Here is a 22,099-nt window from a genome sequence, read left to right as displayed (position 1 = left end):
AACGCTGACGCCTATGTCTACGCGAGTACACACAGGAACTTGTATGCCTCTGACTTTTAAGATCTCTAGGTTAATTAAATAACCAGATCGCGTAGACGCGCCACGAGTGGGGCAAGTGCAAATGGCCAGCCTATAATCCGTACATACATAATCACGCCCATGTAGGAAGGACATATTGGAGACTATGTGGAATCAGTTTCGAATGATATAATGGTATCGGCTCAATGACGTTAGTTGCCCGTCTGTCAGCAAATTCTTAGAGCGAAGTGGTGGCTTTCTCAAGAGAAATCTTTTTTCCTTTGCTTCTAATTTTTTTTTAATATTATCAGACTCCATGTCGCATGTATGTTGGCAATTGACAATCCTGCTGCCCGATGCGCCTGTCTTTCAGGTCTCATGCTATCCCCAGCCTGAATCTCACGAAGGCTCCTTAAGCCCATCGGTAGCTATAATAAGGTCAGTCTAAATAGAGTCCCATCATTGATATGGCCCAATACATACCTTCCAGGTGGAAAAGGACATTTGACTGGTAGTTCTTAAACATCTGGGCTACAAGCTCGATGTTCATGTTCTGAATGTTAATGTCCTTGTTGTTCGTGAGCGTGATGATCTCAACAGCATTGACCCCAAACCTGTCGTATGATTTCACATACCTGCAGCTGCTTGTTCATGACCAAGATAGATTCATTCAGTTTCTCCTGATCAAACCAACATTAGGCTTACATTAGGCTTGACCTTACGTTCAGCAGTGACTTACAACGTTGGTGATGATCCTCGAAAGCAGGAGGTTCTGCTGGTGCTCATGAGGGCTCTCCTATTCAGAGGTGAACATGTGCCATCTTCGAAGGACGCGGTGGCTCTTACCATTTCTCAATTCCCCCCGTGATGTTGTCGTATGAGATATGTGTGAGGTGTTGCTTGGTTGTACCTTGGCTAGGGAGTCGAGGCGATAGTTGGTCGTGCAAGCTCTAAACCATCGGACCTTGTAAGCACCGATCACTTTGCATCCCTCAGAGCTTCTAACCTGAACATTAGTCACAGGCTGCCTGGCAAACAAAGCCAAAGACGTGCATTCACCACGCGTTTGTCCTCGTCTTCGCAACAATCACACATATCGATTCAAAACCACCTGGTTATCCTATACTGAGGTGGCAACGTAACCATGGCCGCACCCACAGAGGCTCAGATAGCCCATCAAGAGCTCATTGACAAGCTCGACATCCACTCGATTCCCAAGTCCTTCCGCAACACTAATTGGCGGCCGAACCAGCGCCGCAACAAAAACATCAAGACCATACTGGGCGACGCCTCTCGTAAAGAAGCGTCCACCATCGCCACTCCCCAGGACGGCGACAGCGGTGTCGCTACTCCAGCCGCCGCTGTCGACGAAAATGGCCTCTCGACCTCGGGCACCTCGACGCCAGCTACCTCCGGCGGCAAGCTCGAGCCACCAAATCTTGCGCAGGCGTCAAGGAGCTTGAGCAAGCTGGTCCTGGAGAAAAGTCTCAAGGCCGGCGGAGGAGGTGCTACGGCTTCAGCACCCAGCGCTACTTACACGAACATCGAGAGCGCGCCGTCACTGGCTCACCAGAAACGATACTGCGATATCACGGGTCTTCCGGCACCATACATGGACCCGAAGAGCCGGCTGAGGTATCATGACAAGGAAGTCTTCGGGTATATTCGCACTCTACCCCAAAGCGTGACAGAGCAGTATCTCGAGGCTAGGGGTGCGCACACCATTCTCAAATAAGTGGTTGGGCACATGTTTACAGGGTGAATATGGCGGCTGGCAATTCAAGATATTCTTTGGCAGTACATGATAGCAACGGCGTTGGGCGTTTGATACGAGCGGTGCGGACAGGGTGTTATAACGCCGTGTTGTCATTTGCGCCTGAAAAGTTCACAGAGCATCAGCCATATGGGCTGTTTACACCATTATACTCACCTAATCTACGGAGTACATGAGATCTACAGTAGGAAGCAGAAGAGTCGCTACCACTATGGAAATGTTCGACCAACAAAGTCAAGTCTATCCTACGCACCAGTCACCTTTCGGTGACTGGTAGAAAGGTATACACTCCGGCTTAATCGTGATAGAGAGTTTGTTCTCTGCCTGTAACTGACGGGTACCGAGGATGAATGGGGAACCAAACTCAGTTACCATAGCTCGAAAGCTGTGGTCGCCGCGGCATGAATTGAGTGCTTGGAAAGATATCTGACCGCCCAAAATGTAGGGAGACCTTGTTTTTGTCTTTTCGCTTCAGCAATACAGACCTTTTGATTGTTGGGCATTCACTTCAGTGCCCGCTTCGGGGAGGGCTTTTTTATTTTATTTTATCAGCCTGCTTTGATAGGACGTCTTCCAGAACTCCAATACCATAAAAGCTCCAGACGCGAGCTGAGCTGGACGAGATATTATGAGAGGAAGTCGTGGGCGTTTCAAGTTTGTTGTTGTTGTTGTAGTTGGCTCCAACGGGAGAAAGTCATGCACTGAAAACAAAAAAACTCTAGCTTCGGATTTCCAGTGGGGCCTTGGAAATTGTAGTTGGTGCGTGGCTATCGGACAGGCTCCAGCGCCAGCTGTGCATCCCACCACAAGCAGCTGCAGTTGGAGTTCGCGTCGTCGCGAACTCCAACGGTACTGCGTCTTTTCCTGATCAGCCTTACAGCGAGATAGCTTTGTGGTATTGGTTTCCGAGAAATTGCTCGATAGATAGATAACGAGAGCAGGTCGTCTATAAGGGGCTATTCTAGAATATATAGCATCGCTGTATCAAACAAAGTCTAGATTTTTACTTTTCGCTTGAAAACAAAAATAAAAGCAAACCTGCCGATAAGACACGGCGCAAAAGCACGAACCCCTGGTTCATGTTTAATGAGAGAGCTTCGAACACGTCCCAACTTTTTTCTCAAGTTAGGACTTTGAGTTCTGCAATTGCGCCTACCACGTTTCGGACCCGCCTCTTGACTATTGATTGTCAACCTCTCTCCTCGAACCCGGACCGAGTATTGATCACAGAGCTCTCACAGAGCGACCACGTCTGCAACGATGCCTACCATGTGGTTGTCAGACACACAAAGTAAGCTCGAGCTTCGGGATGTCCTTATGGCAGTACTGGGAATGCGCCGACTAACACACATGGACAGAAATCGGAGTAGCGTTCTGCTCGGGTGGTATGTTGACTGAAACCTCTATTCCAGGATTGTCAGCATACAACTAACAGTTCCCACGCAGGAGGGTTTTTCCTCATCGGCGGTGTCATGATGTTCTTTGACAGAGCTATGTAAGTTTTGCGCATACCTGCAGGCTTTCCTGTGTGGTCCTCTTCGTGGTCGTCCTGAGTATAGAGACAAGTATTAACCAAGCGCTCAAACAGGTTAGCAATGGGCAATGTGAGTCCCCTTCCGATCGACGGCCAATTCTCCCCCGTGCCTCTGATCGAGGCCAGGCCACCTCGCCGACGCCTCCAACGAAAGCTTCTCTAACCTGGGCAATTCACAGATCCTCTTTCTAATCGGCCTCACCATCATTATCGGACCCCAAAAGACGCTCGCGTTCTTCGCACGAAAGCAAAAGGCAAAGGGCACGGCGGCGTTCTTTGGTGGGTTGCTGTTGATTCTCGCGCGATGGCCACTGATCGGCTTCTGCGTCGAACTATATGGAATCATGGTGCTATTCGGCGACTTCTTGGGCACAATAGCCGGATTCGCCAGGAGCATTCCTGTCATCGGTCCCTATATTGGCGTCCTAGTCGACCGATCTGGTGTGGGCCGGCGGAACGCTGAGTTGCCTGTGTAAAGCCGATGGTTATATAAAATTACGTGTCAAAGATTGGAAGACAAGCATGATTTCGAGCGACGTTAAAGATAAAAGCTGTACTATACGAATCATTAGACTGGTGCTGTATAAAGGCGTTCTTTCTTTCTTTGCTTCTTTTTTGCATTCTGTTTGCGTTCTTGTGGTATGAAGTGTTTGTACTATATTCGTCCGTCTTCTCCGAGTATTCGGAAATGGGCACTTCCAAACGGCGCAGGTCTACAGAAGGGAGCCATTTGAATATACAAGCCATTTCGTTCACACACTTCAGGGGGTAAATAAAGGGACCCGAGTTTGTCCTCTCTTTGAAAAGAGGCCATTTCTCATTTGCCTATGCAGAATCCTAAGGAGCCAGGCAGAGCGGGTTCGTCGAACCGAAAACAATTACAGCCGCCTTGTGATATATGCATCATCGTTCCAAAATCAAACTCTAGATACCTCTTCCGAACTCGAGCGCTCCGCGGTATATCACATCAGACTTCCTCGGCCTGTAGACACCGATATATGCGACAAATGTGTTGCCATTTCTGCATTCATCTTCGGGCTATGCGTCGTCATAGAGTCCTTGGCTTAGTATCCAGACTTGATCAGGTAGTCTGCCAGTGCCTCGACGGTTTGTGCTGCGTTTCCGGCTATGACACTCTCTCCATAGTGTCCGACCAGGATAGCTTGCTTTGTCTTGACTACGACGACACCAGTGCGACCCTGTCCATGCCCATGCCTTTGTTAGCTCTAACTCCCATTTCTGCGCATCCCGGATTTCGCAATGAAGGAACCGGGGTGTGGGGAGATCAACGTACCTGGCGAAGGTAGGCACTTCGGTCCTCAACCCTGGTGGCAACGTAACGCTCACCGGCAACGTGCACACCCTCGGAAAAAGCCTTGTTCTTTGAGTCTTCGGAACCGCTCACGAGGGAGGCGAGGTTCTTCTGCTCATCAGGCTTGATCTGATGTGTTCTTCTGTTAGTCCACCATCCAGCTGCCACTTGTGATATTTCGGGGTCAAGGGTGATCATACAGTGAAACCGCTCGATATGGCCCAGACGCTGTCGCCAGCGGCGCTGATAATAGCGCCCTGGTCCAGGTGGCCAGTGCCGACAAGGCTGTGGTTCTCTTAGTCAACAAGTGTCTCTCGAAAAATCTACGTCGCCGTGATCGCTTGGGTCGTACCTGGAGTCAACATATGCTGTTGCGAGACACTACAGTTAGCCATCACGTCTCCCAACTGAAGGTGGGGGTTATAATGTTTTTATTCGTGGCGGGGTCAAGAAGAAGTCATACCTTGCCAAGACATCTTGTAAATATGTATGAAGTAGGCCGGAGCTTGAAAATTGAGGGAAAGGAAGAATGAGTGGGAAGCCCGCTTCTGGTGGTTTTTTATTTGTTTAGATGACGAAGTTGCTAAGCTGAGAGCTTGGATCAATCAATGGAAAGATGCAAATGGCGGGATGATGCGCGCAAGAACGGGCACGAGCATCGACGGCAAGCTGGAGACGTTTTTAGGAGGGGCACATATGGATGGATGGATGGATGGATTACTGGGGCCGCTTCGGAAGACCCAGTTGCATTAACTCTCTTTTTCCTAAGGTCAGCTTCTGGCTGCCTGACAGCCATTGATGACAAAGGGTCCAACTGCTAACGACCCCGAACTGCTAACTATCGACATTTCCGGCGCCTAATGTTGTGAGGTTTCAAGTGGATAATGCTCATTGCTGAGGCAATCCCTTTTTTTTTTCTCCCCGAAGCGGGACAACTACATACACATGTGTGGTCGGTCCTCCGCCATTTCCCGCTGTCAAGTCATTAGCCGTTACTGGTGTCTGTCTGGTCAGGGGACCATCGAACAAACTGCCATCTTTGTCTCCAATCATTGTTTCTTCTCCTAAGAACTAACCTAGGTAAATAGGTATATATGTTTCCTGGGGGAGACTCATTTTTTAATTTTTTAAATTTTTTTTTTCAAACCTCGCTGAAGTTCCAATTTGGTCCATGCCCTCAAATCACGTAACTTCAGCGTCATATTCTCTCCAAATTGACCCCGCCAACTTTGACCGTCCACGTACAGCTCACAATGTCGGTCAACTCATGGTGGGGCAATATCCAAGCAAGCTTGCAACGGTACCATACTATTATTACACAACGACTCCTCAGAAGCCCTGCCGTCTTTCACGAGTCAAGACTGTGAGGCATCTGAGAAAACTCGCAACATACCGATCTCTCTCCCTCGGTGTTACCTGGTACCATCCAACCTAGTCTGGCCAGTCAAGTGGTGCATGCAAAAGTTCACGAAGGGGTACAAATACCTCTTAGCAGCCTTCCAGCGAAATAATATGGAATGACTTCAAAAAGTATTGCTAGGATGAGTACATGCTTGTAAGAAAACCCATTCGTACAACATGGGGAGATGGGTTATCACTGCGAGATCAGTGAGCGCTTGAATTTATGCGACTTTATGAAAATTTGTATTAACAGTTTGCCCGTTTAGCTAACATCTAACAGTCGTCTCACTTGGAGTCGCGTCGCCTTGCCTGCATAACACGGCTCATGCCTCGAACGTTCACCATAAACATGTCTAGAAAGTATTCAACTATACAAAAGACGCGCACTATGTGAATTGCTTCTCAGCAATCACAAAGTTGGCAAGGAATCTTGCTTGAGGACGGTGTGTGTCCAAGAACAGTGTATCGACTCAACTTAATACCATTGTAAAAAACAACAACAAAAGGAACACCTATAACCTCTAGCAAGATCTCACCGAAAAAAAAAAAAAAAAAAAAACTCATCACGGTACTGATCAACTGGTCAATTTGGTCCGACAAACCACATTCACACCTGTAAACTTTTGGACGAGGGTAGCGTGCTACACTAATTTCATGCTTTCCCAGTGAGCTTTTTTGACCTTTTATATACCAAACAAACGCTTGAATGAGTGTATATCTCATAAGAAATTGCGTAAATAGAAAAGATCTGAGCAAGCTGAACCTATATGATTCTGGAGTCTTTGGGATGAACGTTGGAGCTCACGTGTATAACTACAATCGAAGAGAGTGGAGAGCAAATTCGCTTGATCTTTGGAGCCCAAGCATTTCCCGTTATCAAACTACGCAACTAATTTCAGAACAGCCCTTGCCGCACAAGCCATGAACTGAACAGTACGTCAAAATCACAACGTTACGGCCATTTCTGATGATCGCATTGTATGGATAGAACTCCCGATGGCTTACGAGGGTCTAAAGCAACTGGCAACTGTTACAGCCTTGTTAGCGGCTTCATGTCCTCCCCATGTCTAACCTGAAGTCTCAACCAGCCTTCAATGGAAGACACACCATCGCAAATCTTGAAACGTGACAGCTCCAACCTGGGCAACTTTCACCGGTCTTACCAATTTCACGAAGGGGGCCCCCAATTTCAATGCGTGCGCGTATGCAAGAAGAATACAAGGCTGAGGCTGTCCGCTGATGTTGGCTGCGCGCAAGATTTGTTCATGATTTCGTCGCTCATTTGAATGATGAAGCTACTTAAAGTAAATGAGATTGAGCTTATATTGGGCCATCAGCTACGCAAACGAAGTCGCAATAAACAAAAATCAAGATTCGCTGACTCGACAAGCCTCTCCTGGTTTCGTGATTGGCAAGTGTCTCTAAATCAACTTGAGGAACTCCTCTCATTTCCCGGTCGTTCCATATCTCCATGCTCCAAACATTAACGATATAATATCAGCTCTATTGCGAGTATCCACTCCGCGGGATCTGGCCCGCTTTAGGTATGGATCTTCACAATCTTTTGAGGTACACCTAAGCATGTAGGAACCGCCCGCAGCCTTGGGGGGCGTGAGAATCCTGTTGCGCCTACTGTGTAACAAGATAACACTCTCAATTCAACTGGGGATAAGCCAACGAGCGCGCTTGAAGTTGCGGGCACCAGGATTTCTTCAACAGCGCCATGATTTAGTTGAACATATGTAGGTACTGCTCAAACTGTCCAGGGGTCAGGGCAGTCGCGCCAAGGAACCACTGCGTCAGTCGTTTCCTGCGATTCCGAACGTCTGTACCCGCACACCCACTGCTAAGAGCTTCTCGAAACTCGCAAATCTTCCAAGGCGGATGCTGTTTTAGTGTTGCAGGCTGTTGAGGCTATTCGGTAGAAAAGCGCTGCGCGACTAGTTTTCAGTGTTTGTGTCAGCCGTGAGGGACTACTCTGTCATTCTGAAACTTGAACATTTCAAATTCGTCAAAGGTCCCCTCCATGACCCTCGCTCATCTATCCTCAAAACCCTAGTCCATCTCTGGAAGCTAACAAGACCCCAGAGGAACCCCGTCAGCCATTCTCTGCGAATTTCTGGGGCATGATCCTTGATGCTGATCAACCTTGTAAATAACCGTCCCATCAATCTCAAACAGACACCACCGAAAGGCATCTATGACCGGTCCATCGTAGCTTTGGCTAAGTGAACATGAAGGTTCCGGTATGAGAGCTTCAAAGCCGTATGGTAGGTACCGTAATGCAAGGCGCTTCCGTCTTGGTCAAGTTGAGCAGTTCGCTTTTGAATTCAATGTCTTTTATATGATGCAAGTCGACGGTTTTACCTTCATATCTTTCTTTGCGTTCAACGATCTTTCATGTCACGTTTGCTCGTGTTTTGTTTTTAGAAACCACATCCCAGGAGATTTGGAGCCGGAGCCAAGATCCGTTCATCATTGGGCTGCAGGTCCCACCCCGAGACTTCAAGGATTCTTTTATTACTGGAGTCGTTGGCCAGGCCTGGACGGAAAATGTTCAATTTGGTTCACAAGGCCAAGAGGTCTAAGGATGCTGCAGGAAATACAAGTGCATTCGTGAAGCACGACCCCGGATCCCTTGCCCAGAGAGGACAGGCTACTGTATCAGATCAATCACAACCCACGCGAGTGCGTTATAATACTGAGGCTCCTCCTTCGGTCGCCTTTGCTAGTGGTAACCCGTATCTCGATCGTCCTTTGCCTGCTCCACCGACCCAGAAAGTGACGATGCTGGTGAGACCGAATACATCTGGAGGGTCGAGCTCGAGGAGCCAGGTAGGGAGCGACTTCAGCAAATTCAACAAATACGACAGGAGGATATCTCGAGATGACTTCTATTTGAGTATGAAACCAAGAGCAGGCACGGGATTCAAGCCTCAATTCGCAACTTTCAGTGGCCAGCTGCCAACTCCCGAAGGAAGTCCACGATCCAAAGTGTTATCTCGACCAACAATCCCAATAGTTCGAATGCCAACACCAGATTCTATAGACGACATTTCTGCGCCTATAGGGATGGCTTTAGGCAGCCCGACACATCAGCCTGTCGGATGGGGTACTTGGTCTTCATCTTCACATCAGACATTACGCCCTGAGCCAGTCCAAGTTGTAAACCCAACTTCGCCTCTCTCGTCGGTGGAAAGTGTTGATCCCCATGACGTGCCTAAGGAGAAAAAGCAACCGCCAAAGCGTAGACTTTTTGGCCTCTTCAGCAGGAGAAATACGGATCAGTCTCAAGCAGCGGTATCGATTTCAGAGCCAAATCAATTAGGACAGACATCTCAAGTAAACCAGGCTGGCCCAAAACCATCAAACATCGATCAAGCGAGACCTGGGAGGAGCAATACAAGTGTCAGCCAAAAATTCTCCAGACACAAGCCTATTGTCATTCGGTCACAAACCATGCCATACGAGAAAGGTCAAGCCTCAAAGGCGAAGTCAACGGTTTTCAGATCGAGAAACCCTAGTGTTGATACTTACGGGAGCTCGAATCCTCATGAGAGGAGCACAAGCAATTTTGGAAGTATTCCGATCGTACTGCAACCGCCTCCTCAGGCATCAGGTCCTGCGCCGGGCTTGCTCAATGTAGCTATACCGGAGAGCTCATTAGAGAGATATAGTGTTATGTTCCAGGAAGTTTTAGAAGAACAGCCGAGCAACTCTTCGGCATTATTGGCTAGACGGCAAGCTACAGTCAGGGAGCTGAGAAAGATCAGTGATGCCGTCGCGGCAGAAAAGGTTAGTCGCCATGTAAAAAAAAAAATCTTTAATCATCTTTCATACTAATTTCTTGACCAGGAGGAAAGACTGGCACGGCCTAGACGAGTAACCTCACCACAACCGAGGACAAAATCTCCAGGTCCATCATTTGCACTATTTCCTTCAACGCCGTCGGGCAGAAATTCATCCCAACAACTATCGCATCCGCAGCCAAGGGTGGTACGGTCCAACACATCACCAGCATTGCTGCCATCCCCTTCCAGGGAGACTTTCGACCTACCACAGCAGCCACATCAAAAGGAGCCTGAAGCTGCCCATCACCATATAAGCAGGATGGCCATACCTACTACGGCCAGGACAACTTCCCAACCTGCACCTATATGGGTGCCTGCCCCTACCCATGGCTTCAACTTTGACCCTGAACAGTCCGGTCTTATCCTAGAATCTCCTACGGATGTCGAGTCACCCACGTTGTCGCCAGACATAATCAGGAGCACCATAGTCAAGCCTAAAATCCAGGAGCCCGATTGGCAAATCATTGAGCCGTCAACACACACAACTACTACCACCACCACCACGAACTCCTCAGTAACTAGCTCGAGGAAGCGCTCTCCATCGTCCGCAACCGCCTCGTCATCGCAGAGTCATGCGACCAAGCCGTCGTTTGACCTCATGGACGAACCGGACGATATTTTTATCAACCGGGACCCGGTGGAGATATCGATCGCCAGGCAGATATCCATCTCAAGGCAGCAGCGCAAATTGCTGCAACCACTACAAACTAGCTTCTCGGTAAGGTCGAGGGCTGGTTCCGCGAAGGGGAGCCCGCCGGTGCCCAGGATTGCCATCGGCGTGAACGAGCGCTTGGCCGAGACCAGGACCGCGACGCCTACGATTGTGACGCCCGACGAGACGTTTGAGACGCTACTCCTTCAGCACCGCAAGAGTGAGCATATCCGAGTGGAGGATTACTAATTTCTATATCTTCTTTTTGTTTTGCGGTCATCTTTGCTTTTCATTTTATTATTCTTCGTCGAGCCCGCACGACGGTTGTCCCAATCGGGATATAGGGGGCTTGCCATTGGGCGGCCATGGACTTTATTGGCAATGGACATTCTAGAAGGCTGAGGCAAAAAGACAAGCGGCTTGCTTTTTCTGGTGTTTCCTGGGGTAACTGAAGGGGTGGATATACCATTTTGCGACCATTTGCAGTCTGAGACTCGAGCATCACTTATTCCTTTTGTCTAATTGGGGGAAAGGGTCACATTGACTGGGCTGGGAGCTATGGTCACTTGGGAGGTAGTACAATTATGACCATATGAACTCAGTCAACTGCAAGATTGCCTGATGATGAACATCTTGGACCTTTGCTGAAATTTTCAGCCATTATTGTGCATATCCTCCGGCCACCTCCAAAACTATGAACGATCAAAATTGGCCGATTTGTCTGCTACATGTTAACCGAGTATACCAACGAACGACTGGCACTAAATACATCCGGTGTAGTTCCCAAGGTTAAAATAACTGGACCAAACGAGGTGTAATCAGTGTAATCGGCACAGCACATCTCTGCGTCTGTGCACTACCTCTGCTATGCTGAAATGCATTCAAGGACCGAAAGTACAAAGAACGCCAAGAACCAAAAGGGAGCCTGCAAAATGATACGCGATATCTACATGATAAGACAGCACGAGTTCTGCTTCTTCGCTTGTTCTGTAGTCGAAATATGTCAGCAACAAGCCCTGCGAGAATGGAGACAGGGAGAGAGAAGCGGTGTGGAAACATACGGTAGAACATCTTGCTCTGGGCACTCAGACCATCACTCTTGGCCACGAGATCATCAATCTTCTCGCCACGCTGTAGCACACTCTCGATGGTCTTGTGCAGCACGATCTTGGTCTCGTCGAGCTCGCGCTGGATCTTCATGATGCTGTCGGCCTGGTGGGGGTCCTGGTACTTGGCGATGTAGTCCTTGAGTTCGGGCATCTGCTGGGGCTGGCCCTGCGACCAGGCCGACTTGGGGTGCGAGGACAGGAACTCGTCCAGGACCTTGGAGAGCAGCTGGTGGGCAACGAGGGCGGGATACTCGTGGTCGCTCATGATGATGCCGCACACGCCCTCGGATCGGGCGTAGGCGTGGAAGGTGTAGTCCTGCTCCTCAACGTCCTGTCGCTGGCCGGGACGTGTCCGCTCGGCCACCGTCTTGGAGAACATGGTCATGAACTCGCCATAGCTGTTTGCGCGCTTCTTTGTTAGCCATCCGCTGACAATGCAATTCCTTTACCCTCATAACACCATGGGAACGGCCAAGGCATCGATAAGGACGGGCAAGGGTGTCGTACTTGTTTCGGGTGAATCGCGAATATGCGCTCAGCTCCTTCTCAGCTACCAACTCGACGCCGGGCTTCTGCTCGTTCTGGATGATCTGTGTTGGGGGGGGACAGACGTCATGGTCAGCCAGTTTGCTCCAGTGTGCTAGAGATAGCGGTACCTACATACTCCGATGTAGTGCAACTTCATGGTGGGCAAGAGGGTCGTAGTGACTATTCACCCCGATGAGATTTGCGAGCGATGATGTTTGTTTCTGGGTTTTGTTGGGTGAGTGTCGTCGGTGATATGTTCCTCGGTTCCCTTTTGTTTGAAAGATGGTGCATGAATCGTTCTTGAGACAAAGGGAGGTTCGGCGTTGGAGGGGTCTATCAGGGGGACGGGGATAATAAGAGCATAAAGCCACATGTACTGTGTGTTGTTTGGCCGCCTGATCGTCCTTGCCGAGTCCACTAAACCTACTACTTTTCCACCTTGCCTCAGGCTTACCGCCCTCTGGCATAAGCCATCGCCCGCTGGATCTCAGAGTTACAGCACTCCCGTAGGTACAGGGCCTTTGGGAAGTATTAATAGCGGTGTGCGGGGCATAGGACTGCTACCCATACAGTAACTTATGTGTAGCTAGGACTTAACTTGGGGGCCATCTCCGCTCGAATCCACTCCATGTGTGTACTGCATGGTACGGTTCCGTCTGGAGTACATGGTGGCTCTACCTACTGTAAGCCACAAAGCCGCTAAACAGCAGTGAGAGAAAGAAAGAGTCATCATTAAGCGCCAAAATCGTACAAAGTAAGCTCACCGTTTGAGTCAGCGGCTGCCAAAGTGAATTGAAGCTATTTGTCTGATAAAATTGGTATTCCAGTGCGCTCGTGCAAACCGCACCTCCATGCTGTAAAAAGTCTTGGCCACCAATACGGTACTGTCGACCTTGATCAGCCAGCGACGACCCCAGCGTTGAGGATTACACAGAGTGCAGAACAGGAGCCCTCAATCATACCTAGAACATGGCAAGCAGCGATGCAGAGGCCCGGTGGCGGGAGCAGTTCGCTGCCATGAAGTCTGCGCTTGCTGAACTAAACTTACCAGCCGGTGGAAAGCTGCAAGAAGAATCTGATTTTGATCTCGATGATGAATTCACTTCCGGCAACAGCGGCGACGATGTCTGGGATTTCATCCAGGACAGCGAGGAAGACCTTTGGAGCAGCGATTTCATCGAGGATACCAATGGACAGTTGGATCAAGGGAATGCTAACTCAACCTGGTTCACCAACCAGTGCGCTACTGTTGCCTCCAAGAAGAACGGTCTCTCGCCAGATACTTTTCAAGCCCAGATCCTGGAAATCCTAGCTTCGGGCCAGTCGGAGGAGCAGGTGTCAGCCGCGCTCACAGATTTGGTCGGATTTGATGACCTCGACTTCGTCATTGAGGTCATATCCCACAGAAATGACATTGTAGCTGGCTTCGCTTCTCAAAGCGGAGCACAGACAGCGGGGAACCGGTTGCTCACAAGAGCCGAAAGAGAGGAGGCCTTGCGTCAAAGAGACTGGGAGCACAAGAACGCATCTTTGGCCCCTACTATGCACAAGGAGGTACAGTACCCTCATGTCTACAGAGCCCACGCTGCTGGTAACACTCTGAGCGCTGCCGGAAAACGATACGCTCTACCGACGGGGAGCGAAAGAATTCTACGCGAAAAATATGAAGAAATCAAGGTACCCGCCGGCAAGACCGGCGTCCTTGCGCCTGGAAGAAGGTTATTGCCTATTGACGAGATGGATGGGCTCTGTCGAAGGACCTTCAAGGGATACAAGGCGCTAAATCGAATGCAAAGTCTCGTATATCCGATCGCATATAAGACGAGCGAGAACATGCTCATCTGTGCCCCAACCGGTGCTGGTAAAACCGATGCAGCTATGTTGACTATTTTGCAGACAATTTGTCATTATTGCACCCCTAATCCCATCGAGGATCACGAGGCAACAGACTTCGCGGTCGATCTCAACGACTTTAAAATTGTTTATGTTGCACCGATGAAGGCTTTGGCTGCTGAGATCACTGAGAAACTCGGGAAGCGCCTGGCTTGGGCAGGCATCCGCGCTCGAGAATTTACTGGAGATATGCACCTTACCAAGGCTGAGATCGTTCAGACGCAGATTATTGTTACTACCCCTGAGAAATGGGATGTGGTTACAAGAAAGGGTACTGGAGATACTGAACTAGTGCAAAAAGTTCGATTGTTAATCATTGATGAGGTTCATATGCTTCACGACGAGCGAGGCGCCGTTCTCGAGTCGTTGGTCGCTAGAACCGAAAGACAAGTTGAAAGCACCCAGTCCTTGATTCGAATTGTTGGTCTCAGTGCTACTCTTCCCAACTTCATTGATGTGTCCGACTTTCTGAAAGTCAACCGACAGCAAGGTCTTTTTTACTTTGATGGCTCATTCCGACCTGTTCCCCTTGAGCAGCACTTCATAGGAGTGAAAGGCAAGCCGAATTCAAAGCAGTCCAGAGAGAATCTTGATCAGATCGCCTTCGAAAAAGTAAGGGATATGCTCCAGGAAGACCACCAAGTTATGGTCTTTGTCCATTCTCGACGAGACACTCTTTTGACGGCTAAAATGCTCCACCAAAAAGCTATTGACGAGTTTTGCGTTGATCTATTCGATCCTACGGGGCATCCAGCTTACGAACAGGCTATTAGAGATATGAAATCTTGCAAGGCGAGAGAGTTGAGAGACCTCGTACCCAAAGGGCTCGGCATTCATCATGCTGGTATGACCAGATCTGACAGAAATCTCATGGAAAGGCTATTCTCAGAGGGTGTTATCAAGGTGCTCTGCTGTACCGCTACACTCGCATGGGGTGTTAACCTGCCTGCTGCTGCAGTCGTCATAAAGGGCACGCAAGTCTATAGCGCACAAGATGGTAAATTCGTCGACCTTGGTATCCTCGATGTGCTCCAGATCTTTGGTCGTGCAGGCCGTCCGCAATTTGAGGATGTCGGTATTGGCATGATCTGCACCACTCAAGACAAACTATCGCACTACCTCACCGCTGTTACGGAGCAGCAACCTATCGAGTCGAAATTCTCAACCAAGTTGGTCGATAACTTGAATGCCGAGATTGCTCTCGGCACAGTAACATCTATTGCTGAAGCTGTACAATGGATTGGATACTCTTTTCTTTTCGTCCGAATGCAGCGAAGCCCTATGACCTATGGTATTGAATGGGCCGAAATCCGCGATGATCCCACTCTTGTCCAACGGCGGAGACAACTTGCGATCCAGGCTGCAAGAACCCTTCAGAAGAGCCAGATGGTTATCTTCAATGAAATTACTGAAGAACTTCGAAGCAAGGATGTTGGACGTATTGCGAGTCAATACTACATTCAACAGACCAGTATCGAGATCTTCAACACAATGATGAATGCTCAAGCCTCGGAGGCAGACATTCTAAAAATGATCAGTATGAGTGGAGAGTTCGACAACATCCAGTCAAGGGACAGTGAGGCAGATGAACTCACCCACCTCAGAAATGATGTGATCCCCTGCGAAGTACCAGGCGGAATTGACACACCACAGGCAAAGACAAACATCCTCCTCCAATCGTTCATTTCAAGAGCTCAGCCGGAAGATTTTGCTCTGGGCAACGATCAAAACTACGTCTCCCAGCAATCTGGCCGTATCTGTAGAGCTTTGTTCATGATTGCACTCAACCGACGCTGGGGCTACCAGTGTCTTGTACTTCTCACCATGGCGAAGTCCATTGAGAGACGTTTGTGGCCATTTCAACATCCTCTTCACCAATTCGACCTTCCAAAGCCGGTACTCAATCAACTTGATGCCAAAGACAACCTCACCATCGAGGCTATGAAAGAAATGGACTTCGCAGAGATTGGAGGGTTGGTGCATAACCAAAGTGCCGGCAAAAAGATTGGGCTCATTCTCAATAACTTTCCAACCCTCACTGTGGAAGCTGAGATTGCCCCTCTGAATCGAGACGTCTTGCGAATCAAGCTATATATATCACCCGAATTCAAGTGGAACGATCATACTCACGGCACGACCGAGTCTTTCTATATTTGGGTTGAGAACTCCGAGACTTCTGAAATATACCATCATGAATATTTTATTCTGAGCAGGAGGAAGCTCTATGACGACCACGAGCTCAACTTCACCATTCCCCTCTCCGATCCCTTGCCCAATCAGATATATGTAAGGGCGGTTTCGGACAAATGGCTTGGCGCTGAAACCGTTACACCAGTCTCCTTCCAGCATCTCATCCGTCCTGACACTGAAAGTGTGTACACAGAACTTCTCAACCTCCAACCATTACCTGTCAGTGCCTTCAATAATCCTGCTCTAGAGGAGCTGTATGCGAAGCGATTTCAGTTCTTCAACCCTATGCAGACGCAAATCTTTCATACCCTCTATCACACTCCAGCGAATGTGCTTCTCGGTTCTCCCACTGGAAGTGGAAAAACTACCGCTGCTGAACTAGCTATGTGGTGGGCCTTCAGAGAAAAACCAGGATCCAAGGTAGTCTATATCGCGCCCATGAAAGCCCTTGTTCGTGAACGAGTCATCGATTGGGGAAATCGACTTGCAAAGCCCCTGGGTTTGAAACTCGTTGAGTTGACGGGTGACAACACGCCTGACACTAGAACTATCAAGGACGCGGACATTATTGTCACTACTCCTGAGAAGTGGGACGGTATCTCCCGTAGCTGGCAGACGAGAGGTTATGTTCGTCAGGTCTCATTGGTCATTATCGACGAGATTCACTTGCTGGCAGGCGATCGTGGTCCGATTCTTGAAATCATCGTTTCACGTATGAACTATATCGCCGAGTCCACAAAGAGCACAGTCCGTTTGTTGGGCATGTCTACAGCATGTGCCAATGCCTCCGACCTTGGAAACTGGTTGGGTGTCAAAGAAGGGTTATTCAACTTTAGACACTCCGTTCGGCCGGTGCCTCTTGAGCTGTACATCGATGGGTTCCCATCAGTCAGAGGCTTTTGCCCGTTGATGCAGTCAATGAACCGTCCGACATTCCTTGCCGTCAAAACGCACAGTCCAAGCAAGCCCGTCATCGTCTTCGTACCCTCACGTCGTCAGACCCGCCTAACTGCTAAAGATCTGATCAACATGTGCGGTTTGGAGGACAACCCTCGTCGATTCTTGCATATGGAAGAAGAAGATCTACAACTCAATCTTTCCCGGGTGAAGGACGAAGCGCTGAAAGAGGCTATCAGCTTTGGTATCGGGTTGCACCATGCCGGCCTCGTCGAAACCGACCGTCAACTGTCCGAAGAGCTGTTCTTGAATAACAAGATTCAAATCCTGATTGCAACCAGCACTTTGGCATGGGGAGTCAACCTACCGGCCCATCTTGTCGTGGTGAAGGGCACGCAATATTATGATGCCAAGATTGAAGGATATAAAGACATGGACCTTACCGATGTTCTGCAAATGTTGGGCCGTGCTGGTCGACCTCAGTTCGACACCTCCGGAGTTGCCAGAATCTTCACTCAAGATGCAAAGAAGGATTTTTACAAACACTTCCTGCATACCGGTTTCCCTGTAGAGTCCTCGTTGCATACTGTTCTCGACAACCATTTGGCTGCTGAAGTGTCAGCGGAAACCATCATCTCAAAACAGGATGCTCTGGACTATCTGACATGGACCTTCTTTTTCCGTCGACTCCACAAAAACCCCTCCTACTATGGTCTGGAGATCTCGGCTGAAGAGCATAATAGTATTGCAGCCCAGCAGCTTGCCAACGATTACATGATCGAAATGGTTAATAAGTCCTTGGATGAACTTGCAAAGTCAAGCTGTGTTGACGTTTTCCCCAACGGTGACGTTGATCCGACACCGATGGGCAAGATTATGAGTTACTACTACCTGTCACATAAGACCATTCGGTATCTCGTTAAGCATGCCAAACCGAAAGCCTCTTTTGAGGATGCCCTTGAATGGATGTCTAACGCAACAGAGTACGACGAGCTTCCAGTACGGCATAACGAGGATCTCATCAACGCAGAACTGTCGCGCAACTTGCCCTTCCCAGGAACCAACTTCGGACTTCCTATGTGGGATCCCCATGTCAAGTCTTTTCTGCTCCTGCAGGCACACATGGCGCGTATTGACCTGCCCATAACTGATTATGTCGGAGATCAGACAAGCGTGCTCGACCAAGCGATCCGTATCATCCAGGCATCGATCGACGTACTTACTGAACTCGGCTACCTCTCCAGTTGCCTCGAAATGATCAAGCTACTTCAGTGCATCAAGTCCGCGCGTTGGCCGCAAGACTCTCCTTCGTCCATCTTACCTGGTGTCAATTCTGATAAGGTCGGGGACGCGATACCTTTGAAACAAATCAGCACCTTCAAGAAACCCCAGATAGATGAGTTGGCACAGAAACTCAATGTCCCACAGCTCCAATTAACCCGGTTTTCGCGTGCCGCTTCGGCCCTGCCCAACGTCAGTGTACGGGCCGAGAATGTCACGGCGCTTTCTCTGACAGTGTCGCTCAAGCGCCAGAACCCAATCGTGGAGCGAGAGGGGCGCGTCTACGCCCCCAAGTACCCCAAGCCCCAGACTGAGGGTTGGTTCGTAGTCATCTGCGACGTGGCGAAGGATGAAATCATCGCAGTCAAGCGCGCAGGCTGGAGTCAAGGCCCCGGCAAGTCTGTCTCTACGGGGTCCCGACCAACGTCCAAGGTCAATCTCAAGCTGCCGGCGCCAGACAAGGAGGGCAAGGGTAGAAAGATCGATGTTCTGGTATTGAGCGATGCGTATATCGGGATGGAATACAGAATCAAGGGCGTCGAGATCCCGGCGCTGCCAATGGTGGACGATGATGTGGGTAAGTCAAAGGGGGCGGTCGGCGGCCAGGCAGGCGGTGCTAGTGCTGCTTGAGACTAATGGGGCATAAGGATTCAGACCTTGAGTAAATAATAAAAGACCTTTTTTTCTTCTACTCTTCCTTCAGATATTGCTGCTGGAACTTGCAGGCTCAAATGTGTACAAGCCATCAGAAAAAACTTATTTGGTCCATCCACTACTGCTACCAGCTCGTGCCACGCAATGGGTAGCAAAAGCCCCGAATACATCAGCTGAATCCTCCCCTCTAGTGGACCGCACATATGCCCCATGCAGTCCGATCATCACATCATCGCGATCAACTCCCCCTCCTACGCCCAGCCGACCTTCTATGTAGCCGGCGACCGGGTCCCCACCCTACCCGCAGGCAGCACCGTGACCTCCCTCAGGCAGGGCAACAAGCCCCTTGTGACTACCGCCGCCCCCTCCATGAACTCGGGAAAGTCGTACCGGTCCTGGAGCTGGCCTACAGCTCTGACGAGGTCCCGGATCCGGATGATGCGGTGAGCCGTGTGTTAGAGCGCGGGGAGCTCGCGGCCGGGGGTTCAGCAGGTCGGGCAGGTGGCATATGAGGGTGTACAGGTAGCCGATGACGACATGTTCGGCCGTGATGCTGCTGCTGCCGTTGTTGTTTTGTTGGGAGCCATAGATGTTGCTATTATCGAAGACATTACCGGCGAAGATGCGGGATCCGCGGAGAAGTATTGGTGTGCCATGAAAGAGGGTTTCGGCTTTGCCAGGGCTCAGACGATCTGAGAATGGTAGGGTGCAGGTTGGGCTCATGATGATGAGATATATTTTTCTACATGGTTTGGTGTTGGCTATGTTTCCTGCAAACTGGTGGCGGCGTCATTTGTGGGGGGGCACTATTCTGTATACAGCTGTTTAGTATGACCCAGTGCCTTAGACATTTCACTTGTTCCACGGCCTGATTGTTTGGCTTCAAATCATAGGCTGCAAGTGAAATTTGAGAAAGACAATTCTCTTGGATGAAGCAATGTCAGACACTGGTAGTCTGATGTCGGCTGCTCCGGATGTCTTGCCTCAAGGAGTAAAGGAACCTGCCATGCTTAAAAGCGAACTCTTTATCTTTACTCTCACTGATTTGAAGCATATGGGTTGGCCTATAAACTCCATTCCAAGCCAGACTTGACGACTACTCAAGGGCCGAAAACAAAGACTGCTTGGGGCTTTATTCCAAGGGGTAACTGCAGGTAAAAGTTCAGTTGATACATGCTCGATGTCTAGAATACACTCGTCAATAGTAAAGATCTCCTACGCCATCCATGCACACGGCCCATTGGACCTTTGTGTCTTCGCCTCGGGTACAGTTCCAACATGGTTTTCCCCATAGGATCTAGCTGATGAAGCAAAGGGCGCCCAGCCCAACGTAGAAAACGAACAAAGGGTAGACGGCGATACCAACCCGGTTCTTGACCACACCGCTACCACCAAGGATGCTGACACCGGCGGCCAGCGACCAGGCAACCAGAAGGATATAGATGGGTATGCGCGGGATGGTAGGGAGCTTGATGGCGGAGAACATGGCAGCGAGGACAAGGGGGAAGAGGGTGTAGCCGATGATGCACACACTTTGGGCGAAGGAACTATGTCTTGTCAGCTACTGGCAAGAAGGATTTGTGTCACGGGCGTTGTTCTCTGGGTGGGCTTCTCCCAACACTCACATGCTTCCGCCTAGCAGCTTGATCTGCAAGGTGACGACGGCCTCACCGATCCAGACCATGGCAAAGACGCCGGAGAAAACAATATCCTTCTGGTCGTTCTGAGCCCTGAAGCTCAAGAGCAGACTCAACAAGAGACAGAAGATGAGGGGGCCCCACATGTCCCAGTCCCTCAGTCCGGGGGTCATGTTGTTCTGGTCGAGCAGGGCCTCTGTGTCCATGACGCGGCCGGTCAGACCTTGCAGCTCTTCCCTGACACCAGTCAGGCCAGCGCCGCGGATGTTGGCATAGGCGCCACGAATGCCGTCCGAGGACTCGAACATGGTGCCTCCGAAGAGGTACTTGGGGTAGAGGACCTCGCGCATCTTGGACCAGACAGCCAGGAGGTCGCGGCGCAGGGTGTCCCAGACGGTCTCATCGATGGTGTTCTGGGGGGCACGACGGTCTTCGCCGGGGATTCGGGAGGTCAGGTAGGACTGATCGACGGGACCCGAGGACGAGGAGGAGCCGATGTTGCCCGTCAGCGGTTGGCGCTGTGAGAGAGGGTCGTCAAAGTCGTTGAGGTCGGCTGCAGGACTGCTGTTAGCTTTGTTGTTCGAGGTAACAATACGTCGACTGTGTGGAAGGCATGCTCACCATCATCCGGGTCAATGAGGTCGTCCTCCACCTCAGGAGCATGGTACTGGTGACTCGAGGAAGCCATTGTGCTCTAGTGTACGTTCCACAGAGGGAAATGAGCGATGATTTGGTTCGGATTCGGAACTACTCTACTTCCAAGGGAGCATAACGCGTTGCTCTGGGATGATCACGAGAGATCTCGTAAGATGCACCGAATGCAATGAGTTGTGAAATGCGGCAGGCAACAACGAGTTGAAGCGACTACCCACTGGAATTGGTAATAAAATCCGTGAAGCTTCAAGAGTGCCTGGGGCCTACTTGGGAGCCTACGGTAGCCAAGGTAAGTAGGTTAGTTAAGTTGAGTTGAGTTGAGCTATGGACATGTACGTATGTAGTCGCAGTCTAGGTTACTAGGATACAGTAGGTCAGGTACCTTACGTATTGTATTGTGCTTCTCTTACTTCTTTCCACGTTTCCTCAATTGAACTCTGGCCGCGGAGGGCCCAAGCTCCTTAGCGTGGGTGCTCTATACTGCACATACTGCACATGTGTACACACACACACACACACACACATACATATATATAGTACACCATCTCCGCGCAGCACTTTCGCTAGCATGACCTGTCTTGGTGCGAAACGTACCGACCGCGAAAAGTGCGGGACTGACTGTACAGATTACAGAGTACGGACACATCTTATCTACATGGTACGATACTACATACATACATACTGTACATACCTAGCCACGAGTGCGCCAAGGCT

The 22,099-nt window shown here is 49.9% G+C and overlaps 9 protein-coding genes across 9 annotated transcripts; 4 read left to right on the top strand and 5 right to left on the bottom strand.

Moving 5' to 3' along the window:
- Positions 1–29: 29 nt before the first annotated feature.
- On the bottom strand, positions 30–986 carry BKA67DRAFT_63026 (DASH complex subunit Dad4). The gene is made up of 5 exons (XM_046105587.1): positions 865–986; positions 758–814; positions 654–698; positions 502–586; positions 30–446 (listed from the first exon to the last, which is right to left on the bottom strand). Exons 1-5 carry the CDS (start codon positions 865–867, stop codon positions 418–420), a joined length of 219 nt encoding a protein of 72 aa, XP_045964835.1. The 5' UTR covers positions 868–986; the 3' UTR covers positions 30–417.
- Positions 788–2,087, top strand: BKA67DRAFT_62838 (uncharacterized protein). The gene is made up of 2 exons (XM_046105569.1): positions 788–985; positions 1,042–2,087. The coding sequence occupies exon 2, from the start codon at positions 1,163–1,165 to the stop codon at positions 1,751–1,753; it is 591 nt and encodes a 196-aa protein (XP_045964834.1). The 5' UTR covers positions 788–985; positions 1,042–1,162; the 3' UTR covers positions 1,754–2,087.
- Positions 2,088–2,856: 769 nt separating this feature from the next.
- Positions 2,857–3,978, top strand: BKA67DRAFT_62756 (Got1-like family protein). Its single transcript, XM_046105561.1, has 5 exons — positions 2,857–3,083; positions 3,151–3,177; positions 3,239–3,287; positions 3,381–3,396; positions 3,506–3,978. The coding sequence occupies exons 1-5, from the start codon at positions 3,053–3,055 to the stop codon at positions 3,800–3,802; spliced, it is 420 nt and encodes a 139-aa protein (XP_045964833.1). The 5' UTR covers positions 2,857–3,052; the 3' UTR covers positions 3,803–3,978.
- Positions 3,979–4,390: 412 nt separating this feature from the next.
- BKA67DRAFT_653864 (profilin) lies at positions 4,391–5,114 on the bottom strand (the record flags this gene model as incomplete). Its single annotated transcript, XM_046106457.1, has 5 exons — positions 4,391–4,525; positions 4,621–4,767; positions 4,839–4,923; positions 4,991–5,006; positions 5,102–5,114. The coding sequence occupies 5 exons, from the start codon at positions 5,112–5,114 to the stop codon at positions 4,391–4,393; spliced, it is 396 nt and encodes a 131-aa protein (XP_045964832.1).
- A 3,478-nt stretch (positions 5,115–8,592) lies between these two features.
- On the top strand, positions 8,593–10,791 carry BKA67DRAFT_653863 (uncharacterized protein; the record flags this gene model as incomplete). Its single annotated transcript, XM_046106456.1, has 2 exons — positions 8,593–9,834; positions 9,895–10,791. 2 exons carry the CDS (start codon positions 8,593–8,595, stop codon positions 10,789–10,791), a joined length of 2,139 nt encoding a protein of 712 aa, XP_045964831.1.
- A 697-nt stretch (positions 10,792–11,488) lies between these two features.
- BKA67DRAFT_653862 (putative snare protein) lies at positions 11,489–12,336 on the bottom strand (the record flags this gene model as incomplete). The annotated part of the gene is made up of 4 exons (XM_046106455.1): positions 11,489–11,529; positions 11,604–12,049; positions 12,159–12,241; positions 12,316–12,336. 4 exons carry the CDS (start codon positions 12,334–12,336, stop codon positions 11,489–11,491), a joined length of 591 nt encoding a protein of 196 aa, XP_045964830.1.
- Positions 12,337–13,148: 812 nt separating this feature from the next.
- Positions 13,149–19,070, top strand: BKA67DRAFT_510292 (Sec63 Brl domain-containing protein; the record flags this gene model as incomplete). The annotated part of the gene is made up of 1 exon (XM_046097312.1): positions 13,149–19,070. One exon carries the CDS (start codon positions 13,149–13,151, stop codon positions 19,068–19,070), a length of 5,922 nt encoding a protein of 1,973 aa, XP_045964829.1.
- A 126-nt stretch (positions 19,071–19,196) lies between these two features.
- Positions 19,197–19,817, bottom strand: BKA67DRAFT_530786 (uncharacterized protein; the record flags this gene model as incomplete). Its single annotated transcript, XM_046099290.1, has 2 exons — positions 19,197–19,391; positions 19,485–19,817. The coding sequence occupies 2 exons, from the start codon at positions 19,815–19,817 to the stop codon at positions 19,197–19,199; spliced, it is 528 nt and encodes a 175-aa protein (XP_045964828.1).
- A 287-nt stretch (positions 19,818–20,104) lies between these two features.
- BKA67DRAFT_62678 (Yip1 domain-containing protein) lies at positions 20,105–21,763 on the bottom strand. The gene is made up of 3 exons (XM_046105554.1): positions 21,353–21,763; positions 20,720–21,284; positions 20,105–20,641 (listed from the first exon to the last, which is right to left on the bottom strand). Exons 1-3 carry the CDS (start codon positions 21,417–21,419, stop codon positions 20,392–20,394), a joined length of 882 nt encoding a protein of 293 aa, XP_045964827.1. The 5' UTR covers positions 21,420–21,763; the 3' UTR covers positions 20,105–20,391.
- Positions 21,764–22,099: the final 336 nt, after the last annotated feature.

This window comes from Truncatella angustata (genome assembly GCF_020726525.1).
Source record: "Truncatella angustata strain MPI-SDFR-AT-0073 chromosome Unknown BKA67scaffold_1, whole genome shotgun sequence".
In the NCBI taxonomy this organism is placed as follows: Eukaryota; Fungi; Ascomycota; class Sordariomycetes; order Amphisphaeriales; family Sporocadaceae; genus Truncatella; species Truncatella angustata.
This window is presented reverse-complemented; position numbering and strand designations above follow the sequence as displayed.